Source organism: the organism of the source record quoted next, unplaced genomic scaffold, assembly GCF_019419815.1.
Source record: "Pyrus x bretschneideri cultivar Hongxiangsu unplaced genomic scaffold, Pyrus_bretschneideri_v1 Contig12, whole genome shotgun sequence".
Classification (NCBI taxonomy): Eukaryota; Viridiplantae; Streptophyta; class Magnoliopsida; order Rosales; family Rosaceae; genus Pyrus; species Pyrus x bretschneideri.
Window position 1 is genome coordinate 5,582,205 of NW_025999413.1, and position 18,397 is coordinate 5,600,601.

The 18,397-nt window shown below is 38.7% G+C and overlaps 4 protein-coding genes, 4 non-coding genes and 1 pseudogene across 8 annotated transcripts; 1 reads left to right on the forward strand and 8 right to left on the reverse strand.

The window, feature by feature from the left end:
- Positions 1–33: 33 nt before the first annotated feature.
- On the forward strand, positions 34–3,181 carry LOC103944512 (traB domain-containing protein). The gene is made up of 9 exons (XM_009354974.3): positions 34–494; positions 614–661; positions 772–831; positions 907–990; positions 1,087–1,191; positions 1,703–1,816; positions 1,916–2,016; positions 2,393–2,504; positions 2,775–3,181. Exons 1-9 carry the CDS (start codon positions 36–38, stop codon positions 2,904–2,906), a joined length of 1,215 nt encoding a protein of 404 aa, XP_009353249.2. The 5' UTR covers positions 34–35; the 3' UTR covers positions 2,907–3,181.
- A 373-nt stretch (positions 3,182–3,554) lies between these two features.
- Positions 3,555–3,678, reverse strand: LOC125474595. The gene has a single exon (XR_007256065.1). It is a non-coding gene; the product is annotated as a small nucleolar RNA snoR80 (small nucleolar RNA).
- Positions 3,679–3,768: 90 nt separating this feature from the next.
- Positions 3,769–3,882, reverse strand: LOC125474586. Its single transcript, XR_007256056.1, has one exon. It is a non-coding gene; the product is annotated as a small nucleolar RNA Z152/R70/R12 (small nucleolar RNA).
- An 87-nt stretch (positions 3,883–3,969) lies between these two features.
- On the reverse strand, positions 3,970–4,057 carry LOC125474585. The gene has a single exon (XR_007256055.1). It is a non-coding gene; the product is annotated as a small nucleolar RNA R11/Z151 (small nucleolar RNA).
- A 193-nt stretch (positions 4,058–4,250) lies between these two features.
- On the reverse strand, positions 4,251–4,349 carry LOC125474583. The gene has a single exon (XR_007256053.1). It is a non-coding gene; the product is annotated as a small nucleolar RNA Z157/R69/R10 (small nucleolar RNA).
- A 739-nt stretch (positions 4,350–5,088) lies between these two features.
- LOC103944515 (peroxidase 3) lies at positions 5,089–6,848 on the reverse strand. The gene is made up of 4 exons (XM_009354980.3): positions 6,473–6,848; positions 6,178–6,369; positions 5,923–6,085; positions 5,089–5,631 (listed from the first exon to the last, which is right to left on the reverse strand). The coding sequence occupies exons 1-4, from the start codon at positions 6,680–6,682 to the stop codon at positions 5,216–5,218; spliced, it is 981 nt and encodes a 326-aa protein (XP_009353255.2). The 5' UTR covers positions 6,683–6,848; the 3' UTR covers positions 5,089–5,215.
- A 2,240-nt stretch (positions 6,849–9,088) lies between these two features.
- Positions 9,089–11,281, reverse strand: LOC103944615 (annotated as a pseudogene).
- A 238-nt stretch (positions 11,282–11,519) lies between these two features.
- On the reverse strand, positions 11,520–13,429 carry LOC103944516 (peroxidase 27-like). Its single transcript, XM_009354982.3, has 4 exons — positions 12,932–13,429; positions 12,568–12,756; positions 12,079–12,244; positions 11,520–11,973 (listed from the first exon to the last, which is right to left on the reverse strand). The coding sequence occupies exons 1-4, from the start codon at positions 13,187–13,189 to the stop codon at positions 11,567–11,569; spliced, it is 1,020 nt and encodes a 339-aa protein (XP_009353257.3). The 5' UTR covers positions 13,190–13,429; the 3' UTR covers positions 11,520–11,566.
- A 1,226-nt stretch (positions 13,430–14,655) lies between these two features.
- On the reverse strand, positions 14,656–17,789 carry LOC103944517 (APO protein 4, mitochondrial). The gene is given in 7 exon segments (XM_009354983.3): positions 14,656–15,169; positions 15,172–15,186; positions 15,189–15,399; positions 15,402–15,753; positions 15,755–15,847; positions 16,187–16,483; positions 17,329–17,789. Coding segments are annotated over 6 exon segments (984 nt in total). The 5' UTR covers positions 16,441–16,483; positions 17,329–17,789; the 3' UTR covers positions 14,656–15,110.
- Positions 17,790–18,397: the final 608 nt, after the last annotated feature.

The window sequence follows — 18,397 nt, forward strand, 5'->3', positions numbered from 1 at the left end:
CAGTAGCGCACGGTCCAGGCCTTGACAGCAATGTTATGATTCGCTCGACCCGCCTGGTCGCCTCACTCTACTCGCCCGAGTCCGGCTGCGTCTTCCTCTCTCTCCGCCGTTCTCTGAACTCCCTCGCGCAATTCTCCACCGTCAGGAATCTCAGATTTGCGTCCTCTACCATCGACGGCGGTCTGCGTCAGCGCGAACCGATACGCCCCCTGATGGACGCGGAATCACCTTTGCCCGACCCGGCGTCAGCCGAAAACTTTGTCCACGTCGAGAACCCTATGATTGAGGATTTGTCCGATAGCATCGTAGGCGTCGATGCGCCGAGGGATGAGTACGACGACGGCATTTCGATGACCGCCGTGGCTGAGAGTTTCGAACAGAGGAGGTTTCTTCCTGAGGAGCTGTCGAGGAGCGTGGTGGTGCTCACTTGTGAGTCCACGGCTGAGGGCGGCGTTTGCGACGTGCATCTGGTTGGAACGGCACACGTTTCGGTGGTAAGAGAATTCAATTCCTGTTTGGTTGGTGAGAAAATTCGAAGTGGCCAATTTCTGTTTGGTTGGTGAGTAAATTTGAACTGAAAGCTTTGGTCTTTGGTTTTGTGTGTGGTTTGTAGGAGTCGTGCAGAGAAGTTGAAGCCGTGATCAGCTATTTGAAACCAGAGGTGCTTAATCCGTTTTGAAACTTGCTTAATAAGGTTTATATTAAGTTAATTCTGATAACAATGTCATGAAATTATAATAAAGTTTACGAATTTTCGTGTGATTAATGTAGGTTGTCTTCTTGGAGTTGTGCTCGAGTCGAGTGGCGGCACTCACCCCTCAGAATTTGAAGGTCTGAGTCTATGTTCTGGTTTGGCGTTAATTTTTGAATAACCAAACATGATTACCAATGCATTTAATTCATCAGGTACCGACGATGGGAGAAATGATTGAAATGTGGAAGAAAAAGCACAATGCCTTTGGCATTGTTTACAGCTGGTTCCTTGCAAAGGCATGTTTTCATCTTTGATCCAACGATACCAAGCATAATTTCCATATGTTCTCAGTATATTCAAGCGGTGGAATTTTCGTGTCATTTTTCTGCTAGGTTTCAAGTAGGCTTGAGGTGTTTCCCGGTGCTGAGTTTCGTGTAGCATATGAAGAAGCAATGAAGTATGGTGGTAGGGTGATACTTGGTGATCGCCCAGTGCAGGTATGATACATTATACCTTATCATTTTGGTGTTCTGATATCTATCAATTGCAGCCTGCCCAATGCACCCCTGGCTACTTTCCACCCTTTGACCGAAGAAACATTTATCAGCTACACAAGTAATTTTGATGTGTAATGATAGTGCAATTTCATTTTAAAGGCTGATTATGATGAGATTTCTTCCAATCGAATGCCATAGCTTTGCTTTTTTGTTGACAAAGTGCACTCTAGATGAAACTGTAAACCAGACTTTTGGAATGTTTATTCCCGAAGTCCTCTTTCATGTCCGTTCCTTGCAAATTTGGTGGCAGTTTCAAAATTCTAATATCTATTGCATATTTGCATGTTAATTGTCTGTCTTTTATGTTTCTTTGTTCTTTTTTACACCAACCCTGCTACAATAACTCATCTTTAAGCTGGCTTTCCATACTTATCTGCCTGTATTTCAGACTGTGTATAATTACCCTGGTGAAGAACTACTTTGATATATGACTTTACACTGACTGAAACAGATTACCTTACGAAGGACGTGGGCAAAGATGCCACTTTGGCATAAGATAAAACTGCTATATTCCTTACTTTTCCAAGCTGTCTTTCTACCAAGTCCCGATGCTCTTAATAGTATGGTAAACATCTACTTGATTTGTTGAAAGACAACCACTTCTCCTCCATGCTGCTAATGTTTAGTTTCTTGGGACTAATGATTTGTTCTTGCGTATATTCAGCTTAAGGAAATGGATGATGTTGACATGCTGACGCTTGTGATTCAAGAGATGAGCAAGGAGTACCCCACTCTAATGGAAACACTCGTACATGAGCGAGATCAGTAAGTATTCTTCTGAGTTAACTATTCAATCAAACTAATGCTAAGATCAAAAGATGATGCCACATCTGTATACCTTTGTCCTATCACAGTAATCTGCTTCATTTCAGCCCTTATACCGTGAACATTTTCTTGATCACAGAGGTTTAGTTAGTAAACAAGTAAGTAATTCAGATGTAGACTAAGGAACGATGCTGATGATGTTATTGGTTTATATTAACTATTTCAAATGATCCAAATACGAGCTCCATGTATGCTTGTGGAGGTTGGGGTGTTTAGATAAACAAATTTCATTTTGATTTGTGGACCATAACTGATTTTCATAAATTCTTATTGTTTTGTTGATCTGATTGCTTGATTTTAATGGTTGGACATTTAGGTACATGTCATCTACATTACTGAGAATTGCCAGCGAGCATCGTTCAGTAGTTGCAGTAGTGGGAAAGGGGCACCTCCAAGGAATTAAGAAGCATTGGCAGCAGCCTGTTGTGGTTGGTGAATCCTTCCTTTTGAATAATCTTTATAGTTCCGTTTCAAAAAGAACAATAATAATCTTTATAGTTTTTATCTTATCCCACTCATCGGTAGTGGTTATACAGGAAAATCAGTTCCTTTCCCAATAATGCTCCTTAGATTTGCTTTCTGGATCTGATTTTTCGTTGATGGTTTCTTGAATAGAAAGTATGTGTTTGCATTTTTTGACAAGTATTTCCTACAATTTGTCTCTAAACTTCCGTGCTCTGTTTTTCCATGTATTGCAGGTGAAGGATCTTATGGTAATTCCATCACAAAAGTCCTTTTTTACCACCGCAAGGATCCTTAAATCTTTGGGTGTCGCGGTAACTGGGGTGGCCATAGTATCAGGCATCTATCTTGCATCCAAGAGGAAGTAAAGCTCAGAAATATACACCATGTGATTCTTTGTTGTTGAGCAATACTACCGATTACCCGAGGGAAAATGTACTAGAAGTAGAGTTTTTTTTTTCCTCCCACCCAAATATCTGAATCCATTATACTGCCAACCAATTGGTGTGGATTTTCGCAGTTGCCCGTCGGAGGCGGCCAACTGCCTTTGTTATTTTCGTTTTATACAGTTTGTGTTGCATTACCTGTACTTTTAAGCCGTTTTTGCCCTTTGATCAACAGAATGTTTCTCTGATTTTGTAAATACTAGTTCAAGTTACAAAGGCTCTTAAACTTTTGGTACAAAATTTTCAATAGTCCCACGGTCCGACCCTAAAACCGTGAGTTTAATCGACGGTGATGGGGCTCGGTAAGCAGATCTGTCGACAGAAAACTACGTCCGGACAGTAAACTTCTCGGTTATTTCCATCTGGCTACACCGTTTTGGCCAAAATGAAGATCAAGGACACTGAGTTTTGTTTTGAATCCTTCTCTTGGTACAAGTACATAAGGAGAAAAGCCCCTCTCGGTTTACAATCTTTAAGACCATTAGTCAAAAGCACTTTTATTGGTTGATTTGTTTAGGATAATTTGTTCATCGTTCTTTTATAAGAATGCAAAAGCACTTTTGACTATTGGCATGTATGTGGAGTTTCCCGGATCCAATGGCATTGCGAATCCACTGATCAGAATGGCCACAATAATCAATTTGGCGTCCGAGCCATTACATCAGGAGGAACCAAATAATCCTCTCGAATTGGTAATGGACGCAAGTTTCAAATCTTTATTACAATTTCATCCAAAAATTAACAAAAATATTTTAACATGAATTCAAAAATGTTACCGGGAGTGGGAGCTCAGTGGAAGGAGAAGTCGTTTTGTTAGATGAGCTCACGGCAAGAACCCCTAAAGAGGCCTCGTCCACTGCCCAAAACACGTCCAAGTGTTTAATCTCATCATTGCAACCACAATCCATAAATCAAAACATTCACAATTTCCAAAATTAATTAATCTAAAAAAAAAAGTACATGAAAAAAATATATATTTAAATTTGAGCCTCAGTGTGTGTAACAATCAGATCATTGACCAAGAGGGCTCACTGAAATCCGCTAAGATAATTGTATGTTATCATCATAAGCCCCAATTTCACCAAAAACCCTAACTTTGCTGGATTAGACCAAACAAATCATACCAAAAACCCTAATTTTTTGCAGGATTAGACAAAACAAATTTATGGGTTATTGATAAAAACCAAAAAGATGAGATGGGTAATCATTGAAAAGCAATTTCTTAAATTCGAAATTGGATTGGGAAAAGAAGAGAAGAGAAGGAGAAGGTGTGCTCAGACAGCCAAGGGTTTGTAATCAAACTTTTGGGAGAAGAACCCAGATCATAAACTCTAGTCCACAAAATTGCCTCATCACCGCACACTTCTCACTTGACAGAAACACAGAGAATTGCACAAATTTGAATTCGATTCAAAACCCTAGATTTTGGTATCTAAGAAAACTTCGGCCAGTAATGGCGGCAGAGGCGAAGGGATGGGAGGTTGCAGAGACGGGAGATGAAAGTTGGTTGTATATATATATATAGGCTTAGGGTTTACGCGAGTGATGGAAATTGGGGTTGGGGTTTAGGGTTTTGACGGCTATACCAAAAAATGGGCCAAATGAAAGAGTTCAAGCCCATTTTAAGAACCAAACCCTAAAAGCCCAGTGTCAGTTCTAGCTTTCGTTTTTTGTTTTTTGTTTTTTTTTTGGTGAAATTATAGTATAATATTATTTCACTGTAATAATCAAATGGCTGTATAAATGATTTTCAATTTGGACGAATGTTTTTTAACAATGATCTATAGATACAAATTGAAAAAAAAGTCATATGATGGAAATTATTGTGGAAATGAGCCTAAATGTGTAATTAATTAGCGTCGTATTAAGTTATTAACTAAAATTTCAGAAGTCTGTAATAGATTAAGCATATAGAATGATGCATAATCGTTTCACCAAAATTTTAAATTTATTATGGCTAAACAATACTAAGTGAATTTTTTTCGTGATTAAACATTAAAGTAGTGATCAAATCACGTCGTTAAAGTAGTGATTAAACATTAAAGTATCCCCTTTTTATAATGATTTGGTATTTACGTACACGAAGACAATGACAAGAAAAAGCAACACTCCAAATGGACCTCAACTTTATTAATACAAAACAATTCACGAACATTGCCATTTTTATCACACCAAATAAAAATAAAATAAAAAAAATAAAACACTGAAAATTAACCAAAGATTTCCATTTTCTAGCTATTCACAACTGAACACTGCTTCCTAATCTCACCAGCCGATCCAGTCTTAACGTTAATCCGACCCATTTTCTCCATGGACTTCCCAAACTCGTCGTAGAAGTTCTGCAGTGAACCTTTGAGCAGCCGGTTGATATAATTAAGAGTGGTTGAGCTGGTTGTCAAAGCAGCATCGGATTCAAACAGCCCTCGCCTTTTGAGCAAAAGTGTGTAGTAGCTACGGTCAAAAGTACGGAAGCTTCCAGGGTCCATCTCAACAATTGTGGTGTTATCGGTTGGAGTTTTGCACTTGTTGGCCTTGAGATTGGCTGCGTATTGGGTGTTCAAAGCCGGGTCCTGGTCACCCACTCCGGTGAAATTGTAAAGGCGGTTTGAAAATGATGGGCAATGAGAGACGCCAATTGTGTGAGCACCTGAAAAAAAGAAAAAAAAAAAAGAAGCAAATTAACCCATGTGGTGTGATTAGGTGCATAAGCCCATTAGCCACTGACATGCCTTTAGCAACCTATTAACTACTAATTGATTTTTTATCCACTTTATTCTGTGCAACTAATGCCACTAGTTATTGTATGTTAGTTAGACTATAAAATTTGACTTATTGATCAAGTTAACTATCGTTTATAATATGTGATCTTGATTTATGGTGTGACAACATAAGTCTGATAAGAGAACATTGTTCTGTATATTTTAAGAATTAGCTTTACCAGATAGCAAGACCAAGTCCTTCAAATCAAGACCCACGTTGGCAAAAGTTCTTCGGAGAGTGCTCAAGTTGGAAAATGGGGTTGGGATGTTGGCCAAGGCTTCTGCCCTCCTTGCGATCACCCCATCTCTTCTACCTGTTGGAACCTTCCAAGTTGGACCTCCCTACACACCAAACAACGATGAAAATCTAATAAATTGGGACTACGTTTGATTATTTTGGTTTTTGAACTTTGATGGTAGGTTGGAGATCTCACTGTTGCAACAATGGAATCTCTTGCTCCCAAAGCAATAACATCTGCGCAGGAAACTACTGCAGTGCATTGAGCTTCAAGTCGGCTCTTTATTCTGTCAATGAAGTCAAACCCTCGAAGGGTTAGATTTGGGGGAGCATCTTTTTCAGCTTGGTTACTTGAAGTCGAGTTCAGAAGAACGGATGCATCACAACCCTAATAAGCAACAAGCATTCATTAGTTCCAAATTACAACTCTAACCCTAACAATACAGTTGCAGAGAATGTTGGTCTGTAAAAAGAAGAAGATGGTCACATACCCTGACAAAGCAATCATGGAAGTGCAACCTTATGAGAGCAGCTGCAAGTGAGGGTGCATTGTGGATATGCTCCTCGACGTAGTCTTTCACAATCTTCTCTGCTTTTGGGCAGTTCTTGGAATAAAATCCCAATTGCAACTGAGCTTCACTGAAGCCTATGATCACCAGAAGACATGAAACCAAAATCCCAGAAAATCGAATCGACCCCATTTTCGTTGCAACTGAGCTTCAACTTGTAGTAATTTGGAGGAAGAAACTTGATTTGAATGTGGTGGCAATTACAAAACTGTGATTTGAAATTTATAGGCCTCCACCCCCAACTTCAACTTTGTGGACCTAGTGCAAGATAAGAAATTGCAAGGTGACGTCCAACTACCATGCTTGTAGGCGATTCTATATCCTTTCTTTAACATTGGAACTAGTATGAGCAGTTAAAGTTGTTCCTCGTAAGACAAGTAAAGAAAATCCCATATCTCGAATGTTTTTGTACTTTGGTGATGGATTATGTTTGAAGGTAGCCTGTGACAGCACATAATTTTTTTGGTCTCGTTGCCACCAAATTTCATGTCCTTTTTCTTGGTAATTGGAGATTAAACTACTTGTGCCTTAATTACTAATGAGTATCAATTTTTCGGTTTGATTGTCATACTACCACGGAATGTTACTAATATATTTTTGTTGCACATTGTACCATTTTAGTGTTAGAGATACTATACCCTAGATTTATAAAATTTTAGTTATATCGTTTACCCATATTATAATACACGGTTTCACAACATCATCTAACAATATGATCATCGTATGGAAAAAAGAATGTGAGATTGGATTAACTTGGTACATACAAATTTTAATATTCAATGGTGACGGCTTATATATATCATATGCGCATGTACCGTGGATTTGGTGGAGTTTGATCTTATGTTTGCCAAATAACGCAGTATATATATATATATATACTGGCATTTTTAATTTCATCATTCTTCCCAACTATCCAATTTTCTTATCAATGATTGGCTATCTGCCCTTGTTAAAGAAAGTAAAATATATATTAAGCAATGAGTGACAAAATGGCAAAGAACAAATCAATCGAGTCGAGCTGATGAAGATTAGGCCATCTCCAACCGAAGGGTTCAGAGGGTCAGAGGGCTAAAAATAGTCCGAAAACCGTCTCCAACCGAGGGCTAGGTCAAAGGGCGGCCCCAATGGACAAAAAAGAGCCAACCAGCTGGTCCAAATGAGCCAGCCAGCCCCAGGCTGGACCATAAATTTGAGTATTCCTGTCGGATATAACAAACATCAATATAAATATATTCCTGTCGGTTATATCTGACAGGAATGGTAGGCCTTTTTTTTTTGTTTTTTTTACAATTTTTTTTTTAAATTATATTTTTTTCCTATAACTTTCTAAGCCATTATACAACATTAAATTAGATTAAGTAACATGAAACAACATTAAATTTAAATAATAAATTATATTTGATCCTCGGTTGGAAACGGTTTTTTATGACAGAGCTAAAATGTGCCCTATGACCCCTTAGCCCTTGGTTGGAGATGGAGGCAAATACGACCCTGTACTGTTCATTAAAATATTAATATCTTGGAGGGCACTAAAACGAGTCCTTTGGCCCTCGTTCGGTTGTAGATGGCCTTAGGCCTCCTTAGAGTCTCAATATCCCATTATGCACTCCTCACAAACATATTTTTCTTTTTATTATAAAAAAAATTAGAGTTTAAAACAAAAAATTTAAAGTGTCAATAACAATTTCTAAAAAATATTCCAAACTAAGCCGTTAGGTTTTGTTCCCCTTCATCAATTGTTGCTTTTGTGCATCTTCGTCGTGTTCATTCTTCACTAGTGTTCCGTCTCCTGTTTGTGGCTCACTGGAAATCGCTCATGGCTGAAAGAATCTTCAAATTCAATCAAGTAAACACAGGTTTTTTTCTTTTAATTAATCATGGCGCCTATTTTCCCGCGTGTGTTTCGAATAGAAAGTGGGCCTTGATTATTTATTGGGAAGGAGGGCCTTACTTGTTCTCCAAATGTCATGTCACATCATGTGAGAGAAGCAGAAATAAGGAGATCGTAGAGAGAAGGTGATGGAGGAGCTGGCCATTACAAGCAGATGCATAGTCTCCTTCCTCTCCAAAACATGCACGAAAACACTTTATGAATAAAGAAAACACAGGGGACTATGCAGTTGGATTAATCATGGGAAACTTTCTATTGAGCCACAATGAAGGGAGCGCGTAAATTCACAGAAAGACAAAGTCGTTAACGCAAGAAAAAGGATACACAAACTGCAAATAATAAACGTCCTTCTGGAATAATTTTTTTAACAGAAAAACTAAACTCATTGTAGGTTGACATGTCATGTTTTAAATGACAGATTGTTATAACGGTTTAGATGTAGCGAAATGCGGGTAAATGCACGAAGCCTGGATTTAGTTATATATGCTAGCTGGTACAATTGCTGAGGTCGCTTCTTTAATCCCTGTCCATATCTCTGTGAAGTTTCGGGACTAAGATTATATCGGAGTAACAATGCAACGCCAATTAGAGCCAAATTGTAGATGGCAACGGACCTGAGAGTTTACCGTATCCTTAATCATGATTCATCACTGAGCTGCACAGAGCCAAATTACAGCAAGCTTATTCTCTTTCAGTTTTCGAAGTGCAATCCCTGTTCTTCTAAAAAGTTGGTGAATTTTAGTTATTTATTTTTTAATTTATCAATGTGTAAATGTTCTAGCTGTGATATTTAATTATCCCATATCTACTTGGTGGACGCCGGACCATATGATATAATAATCAGCACAACAGAGCACGTTGATGAAGTTGGCCATCAATTATGGAATAGAAACCAATATTCCGTCTCAATCGAATAATGTTCAAGCCTTATTGATTTGAAATTGAAATATTTATAAAAACGAAAAGATAAATCTCAGTTTACTACCTTCAAGTTTCGTGATTTTCAACATTTAGTACATGAAATTTTTTTTCATTTTAAAGTCATACAAAAAGTATTAATTTAGGACAATCTCATTAAGGAGTTCACGTAAAAATTTAAAATTTAAAAATAAAAAAAAATTCCCGTCTAAATTTAAAATATTAAAATAATTAATTAAATAAAAGTATAAAAATAAAATAAAATAACCCAAAACCCCTTCGTCTTCCCCACCTGACATCCCCTCCACCCCTCCACGGCTTCACGGTTGGGCTCCAGGCGTTGTAGAAGGCTGCCCGGCCATTGATCAAATTCCAGTGCTTTGAGCCGTCTGATTTGATAACCTTGATTCCGCTGTTCCCATCCAAATTCTTATTATACGCGATCAGATCGCCGCTCGGAGAGAAGGTTGGGAATGAACCCTGAATCCTCAGCATCTGGAGTTGTTCAATAGGCGAAGACACTCGCTCGATATAAGGAATTGTGGAATCGGACTCGCCCAACTGAGTTCAGTGATACTCGAGGAGCTCTGAATCGGGTGAAACAAACGGGTTGTAATGGTGGAAATTCGGGTTCATGATCTCTGTCATCGGCTCAATCGTCTTGGATTCGACATCAAAGAGCTCAATGTGTCGGAAATTCTTACCGGGCCGGCGAGTCACAACAGCGATTTGTTTGTCATCGTGGAGAGTTGCCGGAGTGAAGCAGTGGAGCCCTGATGGAGTGACTCGAGTGGGAGAGACTGGGAACCCAGAAGAGGACTACAGATCTTTGGAAAAAGGGAAATCGACCCGAAAAAATGCTCCACCAGCCGTCGTCATGTTGGCGGTGAAAATATATGGCGGAGTCGCCGGACCAGGTGGGCCAGCCACCGCGCTCGCAGACGAGTACGTGCTTGCTGGGTCGCGATGCTTCGAATACGACTATATCAGTGTTGAGCTCGTGAAACTCACCGCCCTATGAGCGACAGCGACAAATTTTCTGGAGAGAGAGAGCGGGACTGTAATCAACGGAGCCAGAAGGAGTCAATCGGGTTGTGATTTTGTCATGGATGAATGTGGAAGAGCAGAGAGCAGACCAGGATTTGAAGTATCGACTGGGATCCTGGTGAGCTGAAACGAAGTAGAGGGTGTGATTTTTTATGATGGGTCAGTCGTGGAAGAGGGATTCGGGTTCGGAATGCAAGAACTAGGGATAGGGGAGTCCAGGCCGGGTTAAGCAAATGGCGGGAAACCCAGTTCGCTCGGAGATGAAGACGAGGGAGTGAGATTCGTGGTTGTTGTCGGCGAATTGGGCGTTGAAGTTGATGGAACGACTGTCAGAGAGGCGGCGCTCAGGGTCGATATTGGTCGATGGGGGGTACAGAAGGATGGGGAGGGCGAAAATGTCAAAGCCATAATGGGGTCTGCCAACGGTGGAGAAAACGACAGTGCCCTTGGGGTCGGTGTTCATCGTGGGAGCAAGGGTGGATGGGATGGAGGGGTGGAGGAGGGTAGGAAAGACGAAGAGGGTTCTGGATATTTTTTTTTCAATAATTTTATTTAATTAATTATTTTAATATTTTAAATTTGGGCGGGTTTTTTTTTTTTTTGAATTTTGAATTTTTAATTTCCAGGTGGATCCCTTAATGACACGTGACGCCCAGTTATTGTGCGCCATATCATCAGTTAACAGGAAACTTAACAACTAGACTAACGGATGTATGAGATTGTCCTAAAATTAACACATTAGGTATAACTCTGGGGCGAAAAAAATTTCATGTACTAAATGTTGAAAACCACGAAACTTGAGGATAGTAAATTGAGATTTACCCAAAACGAAATAATAAAACATTTACACGATATGGTGTTGAAAGGCTCCCACCATGGCAGTCCAAAATCATCACACATGACTTGTTAACCAATTTTGGTTGCAGCCCTTTTTGGAACACACAACACATACATGCATTATCAATTATGCAAACATTCATACTCACAATTGCAAATTCAAATAACCAGCTGAATAAAAATGTGCACGGAAAGTGATTTCCGCAAACTATTTTTCTTATTCTATTCACCCTTCCTTATTCTAGCTTTCAAATTGTAGAAATCAAATGAGAAAAATAAGCACGCAAAAATCATTTCCCAATGTATATAGAAGTTAATTGCCTTCAATTAACAAAAGCACAATGCTTCCTTATTTCACCGTTGTTGCCTGTAAGGACTCCAATATTACCCATATTCACCATTGAGACACCAAAATCTGTTAGAAAGGTGGATCCACGAGTTGTGGCTTGCTTTGTCACATAGGCTTTTGTCTCAGTATCATCAAGAAGAGCTGAGTCAGACTGGAAAAGTCCTCTTCTTTTAGCTACAAGAGTGTAGTAATCTTCATCAAAGGTTTTGAAGCTTCCAGGATCCATCTCAACCCGGCTAGTCGTGTCCCCTGGCTTGCATTTTGTCTTCAACTGAGCTATGTAATTTTTGTCCAATTTCGGGTCTGTGTCGCCTTTTCCGGTGAAGTTATACAAGCGATTTGTGAAGGACGGGCAGTGAGATGTGCCTATGGTGTGTCCTCCTAAGAACAATGAAGAAAAGTGAGGTCAGATCATGTTGATTAGGGTTTCATGAACCAAAAACAAAAAGATAAATGAAACTTGCATGTTAACGTAATAATATTCACCTGACAGAACCGCTAGGTCTTTAGCACTTAAACCCTTGGCTGCAAATAATGCTTTGAGTTGAGTTATGTTAGCAAAAGGAGGAGGTAAGCCTCTATTGGCCTCTGAGGCTAATGACACTCTTCCATCTCTTCGTCCAGTCGGAACCTCCCAAAATGAGCCATGAACCTGGAAAAAAAATATTCATTCATTTTATTTAAGAGCTAAAAGTCTTATGTGCATGCACGAAGCATGATAGATGTTTGTTCTTTTTATATATAAAAATGATAGTAATGATAGCGAGAGATGGAGGAATCGAACCTAAGATCTGGGGTTTAGTAAAATATCCCTAATAATTAGCTCTTAAACTACAAGTCTCTTACACACGATGTCCATTTCTTAATTAAAGAACGGACATCCATTCTTATCTAATAGTACATTTAATAACTATTCTTAGTCTAATAATACATTTAATAACTATTGATTTATGCGGATTGAGTTTAATTTATTACCATTCTAACTGCGTCACGAGTTACTAAGGCCAAGATATCAGCACACGAAACGACACCAGGACACTTCTTTTCTACTGCAGATTTTACTGCATCAATGACATCGAACCCTCTTAAGCTTTGGTTGGGGACTGCTCCTTTCTCAGCTTGACTGTTTGGTGTGGAATTCAATAGCACAGAACCATCACATCCCTGAAAGTTAAAATTTAAGGGAATTAATTGCTTTGCAAAATTCGGTAATTAGCAATTGTTGTGCAAACAAAAAATAATTTAAAGGACAGTTTTCAACAGAAAGTGTTGTGTCATTAGCAGGACTTGATGGATTACTTATGAGACAAGTAACACAACCAAACGACATATCACTTACCCTAACAAAACAATCATGAAAATGCATCCTTAGAATAGGAGCAGCAAGAGTTGGTGCCCTAGATATGTATTGATGAGTAGTCCTTGACACAATAGCCTCTAAATCAGGGCACGTTTTGCAGTAGAACCCGACTTTCAATTTCTGCGCATTGCTTGAGTCTAAGGCCAACAAAACAAGCAGAACTTGAAGAGGAAAGACTGAGATGATCTTTTGAAAAGCCATTGTCTTTAGAGAGATGGATGGATTGAAGCTAGGCATGTCTGGTTTTTATAGTTATGTTTAGGCCTTTGAACTTGTCATCGTAAAGTTATTTTATGAACTTTATATTATCTAAAACGTTAGTTAAGGCTGCAAACAATCGAGTTGACAACGTCCTCATAAAAAATAAATAAGAACCCAAAAAACGACTAGACAAATGATGGAAAGAAGTAATTAATAAATTAAAGAAATAGAAAATAAAGCTCCAGCAAAAAAAAAAAAAAAAAAAAAAACCCCTGGTTTCTCTACAAATGCCCCCTTTCGAGTACTTACTATTTCCAACCCTAATTTCAGCTTTCTTGATAAACTGATAAAATATTTTATTTGCACCGTCTAATACGTTTGTAGCTTTCATATTCCGTGAAGAAATTGCTCACTTAATAAATAAAAGTCAACTGTTAGGAATCGGATACAGCTATATATATATAAGATAATGCAACATACAAAGACGTAGTCATGAATTTGACCTAGCAATATTCTCATTGTCTATTTGTCACAAGATCGTGCTCGTCCTACTGCGTTGTCAAGCTTATTAATGTCTCAAGTTGTATGGGAGTTCGGACACGGTCTCACAGAGGGCGACGAGTGGCGATCATGATCCAAAAAATACACACAAATATAATTTTCATTAAGGAACTACCAAAATAAACAAAGTTTCTGCTACCTCCAGCCAAGGTCCAGCTTCTTCGAATGAAACTGTAAACGGGACAATATGTATTTTCAAGTATTTGACGATGTCTACGAGCTAGATTTTACTAGTTTTCTTGGATGGTGAGAGCCTCATAGGCTCGTAGTATACACTACATGTACGTTCTGTTTCAACTGCTTAGTATTTTTTGAAATAAGTTTTTCTATAATGTATAAGGTAATATTCTAATCTATGTATAGGGAGATAGATTTGAACATGAGTGCAAGAGGGCGGACACACTGCTATGGTCAATTGACATAACACAAGAGGGCGGACATACTGCAAGGGTCAATTGACATAACCAAGTCTTCATATTTTAAAAATTATTTGAACATAAGAATAAGTTCGGATTAAGTTAGGTCAAAAGTTTGATTCGGGTCATCGTAAAGGAGCATCATATTGAATAGAATAGAACAGAAACTGTGTGCGGGTGATGGCACACCCATCAAATGAATGTCAACTCTTTTTTCTGTGGAATCTAGTTGGAAAACGAATTTCGCAACTTGAGCGAGTACGGCATTTGTGAATTTTCCGTGATCCTTTTGTTCCTCAAGATCATGAATGGAATAAAGAGCGACCCTCCGTCGAGGAGGTTGAGTCTTGTGGTACAAACTGCCTCGAGTTCGCTCGATGCGATGAGCATTATGGTGAAACGGAAGACTCGAGCACAGTCAATGAGCAGAGGCAATTGCTTCTGAGCAGGAAACTTCAGCTTCAAGCGGCATCTGTCGACAGTCTATCGCACTAAACATTGATATGCACAAGAACAGTAATCCCATAGCCGAAAATCAATCGTAAACTAGTCATAGTACCGAATATCTACAGAGAAGCTTAAGTAATAAGCGTTCCAATGATTTGTTAAGTTGAATTAACCATCTAAAACATCATTAAATACAAGAAAAGCCTGATTAAATTTCCACGTTTCTGTTTCTGCGTGCATAGCTAAAGCAAAGCTACAAATTCGATCAGCTCTTTCATGCTCTAACTGAAGGGGACAATACGCGTTCAGTTGATTTTGCGACCCATCTTGAACTCCGTTGTCAGTCATCTGATGTTACAATCATTCTTAAGAATGAAGATCGGACCATCTAAAGGGAGCTTGTGAGGTGTTTCGTTTTCCCATTTCAGATCATCAAGCGTCACAGCTATAAGCATTTCTACACACATCTGTGATCCAACAGTCCTGGGGAGCTTCTACTAGGTTCAATATTCTACCTTCGTATCAACCAGCATTTACATTTGATCATTCGGGTGAAGCAACCTTTGATCTCCAAGTGTGGTACTTACACCTGCAGTTTCATCATGCAGACTTTGGAGGTGCAATGGCACTTGCCCGTGTGCATAATTCTACTACTGCCGGAGCATGCCCATAATATCCCCTCCCTTCATTCAAAAGTACTTGAGGATCCTGAGGACGCCGCCGCCATAGAGTCTTTGGAGGTACAAGATCATCTACATTTGCCTTCCTCCAAAAATGGGTTCCCTGCCAACTCTCATACTTAAAAATTCCGCAAAGCCTAGCCTAGCCTTATGCCCAGATGGCCCAACATGAACTTCTGAACAACGTTGACAGATTTTCGCTGGATAAACCATCAGCAACTTCTCCACGCCATTTCTAAGTATTTCCCATGCCCTCAAAGTTCCACTGGCAACCAGAATCAGTTCATCAGATGACAAAGACTCAGCTCCAACAACGCCAACACAATCACTTTCAGAGTTCCAATTTAAACGATTTCCATCATTTGCCCCTGATTGCCAGAGCTCAACAACTGCAGGAACACGTTCAAGGTCAAACCTCTGATGGTGTTTTATAACATCCTGGAACGTGTGCTTGAGGTGAAATGCCTGTACTGGAACAAGCACATCTTTCAAACCTCCATTCATGAACTCGATTTTTGCCACGACGTTTGAAGCCACAACAAGTCTGAATTAAGTGGCCTTTCTCACCTATATATACTTGTGGACATAACCTGCAAAAAGTAGGCCTTTCGTTGAGTCACAGAAATTGTTCAAAAAAGAGCTGTATGGAGAACGGAAGGTCAATTAGATAAATCTAGTTTGGAAAACATAGCTTGTGCTGATACTAAATATAACATTTAGGGAGCTCAGGAGTCAGGAACATGCAGACAAGGTTGTCTAATTATTCCTAAACAAGAAATACAGAACATAAACTCTGGAGCTTCAAAGTTGGTATTATTCCAGGACATGTCAGTAACTATGCGATGGAACAATAAAGTGCCAAGTAGTTCAAAGCTTAAAAAGAATTTATTTTACAAGTAAAAAAAATACTTGGCAGATGAGGAATTTACTTGCAGGCCAAAAGTCGTACCATTTTGAGGAGAGTAGAGACACCTTGCATAACAAGCCTCCCGGTATCAAGGACCTCCTGTGCAACTGGTACCATGGCCGGCACTGGGTAATCTTTAGCTCGGTTTTGGATTCTCTTCTGAATCATAGGCTTTAGCTTCCTTAAGCCCATCTTTGAGCTGTAATACCTTGCAAGGCAGTCCATAATTTTGCCATTGAAATTGGATCTCTCGCACAATTTCTTCCTCCGTGCCATAATTTCTTTTTGGTGCCAAAAATTTTACACAAAAAAATCACATCTGCTCCACAAAAGGGTAGACAAAAAGCCAATGAGTCAATCCAAAAAACATAACAAGTACAACGTATTCAGAGATTCTTTTAGAACAAAACCAATATTTTTACATAAGAACAGAAAACAACTACATTAACAACCAAAGTAGAACTCTTTAATCAACCCAAAACCACTGCTTCAAAAAAAAAAAAAAAAAAAAAAAAAAAAAAAAAAACCGCCTTCCAACGGTTCCATCCCCTGCATGCACTCGAGTTCGAATCACTATCCACTTCAAATTTCCACTCATTATCATAAAAATGAAATCCTCCGGTGAACCAAATCCATGGACAACCCAGATTGCGCAAAAGAACATAAAGCAACCACATTAACTGCCAGAGTTTGAATCCCTATTCCCCGTAAATCATAGTAGTTTAGAATATCGTTTGTATCAAGAAAAGTTCAATAGACAAAATGCACTATAATTTTCATCTCATCATCATAAAACGAAATCCACCGTCACCCAATTCCATAGACAACCCAACTTGCAAAAACTGACCATAACCTTCAAATACAAGTGTTAAAAGGAAAACCATATCCCTCAAATTTGATAGTAATTCGTATATACTGGACTATGCAAAAAATTCGATTTCCAATAAACAAATTGATCGAATCTGGAAGAGGAAGAATGCTCAATCCATGTCCGGTTGCTGAGAAAAAAAAAACAATCAGAAAATCCTCCAGGTTTCGTAGAAATGGCGATTCTCAGCAGCCAAACACAAACAAAAATTCAAAAAAAAAAAAAAAAAAAAAAAAAAAAAATCTAGATGGAATGGTTGAAAGGTAAGATCGGAGATAGAGTAGTAAGGAGCATACCAGCGCAAAGCCAATGAAGGACCCTCTTCAACCAACACTAATCTTTCTTAACGAAGCCGTGATTCCACGGTTCCAGTTCGTTTGCAACTCCAGTGAGTCGCAAGGAAGAAAACCTTGAAATTCCTTTTCAGCGTACGATGTCGTTTCTCTTAGTGTTTGGTGACTTAAATTTATTTATTGGATGAATGCCTTTTTTTTAACTTATTTTTAATATATAATTTATTTTTTTTTAATTTTTACAAACAATAGTATTAATGAGCTAAATTATTAGTTGTTAAGAAAGAGAGAATTGAATCCACAAGATGGTGCAAAAATCCTTGCTTTCCACTAAAGTGCTGTTTGCAAAAAGAGGAAATGCAACACGAAGACTTCCCTTCGTGTTAAAATATGAATCCAAATGAAGCCTTGCAATTTTGTTAATCGAACTCAAACGATATGAAAAAATTCAAGGGCCTACGAGAGGGAAGCAATGAAAACCCTAGCTAGCACAAAAATTCCCAATCGAACCTGAACGATCTCCCGGAGGAGGTCCTCCTCCACATCCTCACTCCTCCCCACATTAGACTATGTCCAAACCTCTCTTAAGAATACGTTGGCAATGAAAACCCAACAAGAGTTCCCTTAAGAATATGTCAAGGAAATGATGATTTTGGATAACTTTTTAGTAATTTTGTTTTACCCATAAAAAAGATGTGTACTTTGGTAATTGTGGCCTATAATATGATGGAATTATCAAATTGTGCCTTTTTATTTTATAAAGCATAGGTGAATATGTGTGTGTAGGATTCGTGGCACCACTTTATATTTTTGTAGGTTTCACTATGTAATGTATTTCAACGAATCGAACCGCTTATCTTTTAGAATATCATTCATAAATCATACTTACAAAAAATTAGACAAATACAAACTACTTCATGGGCAAAGTCCGTTATTATCCCTTCACTTAGGGCTGTGAATCAGGGCCTAGCTGAAACCATTAATACATTTTTAGTGAAGAAAATAGATGAATACGATTCTACAAAGAAACCCTAAATCCTTAATCCAACAGTTATATGATTTCAAATTTGGG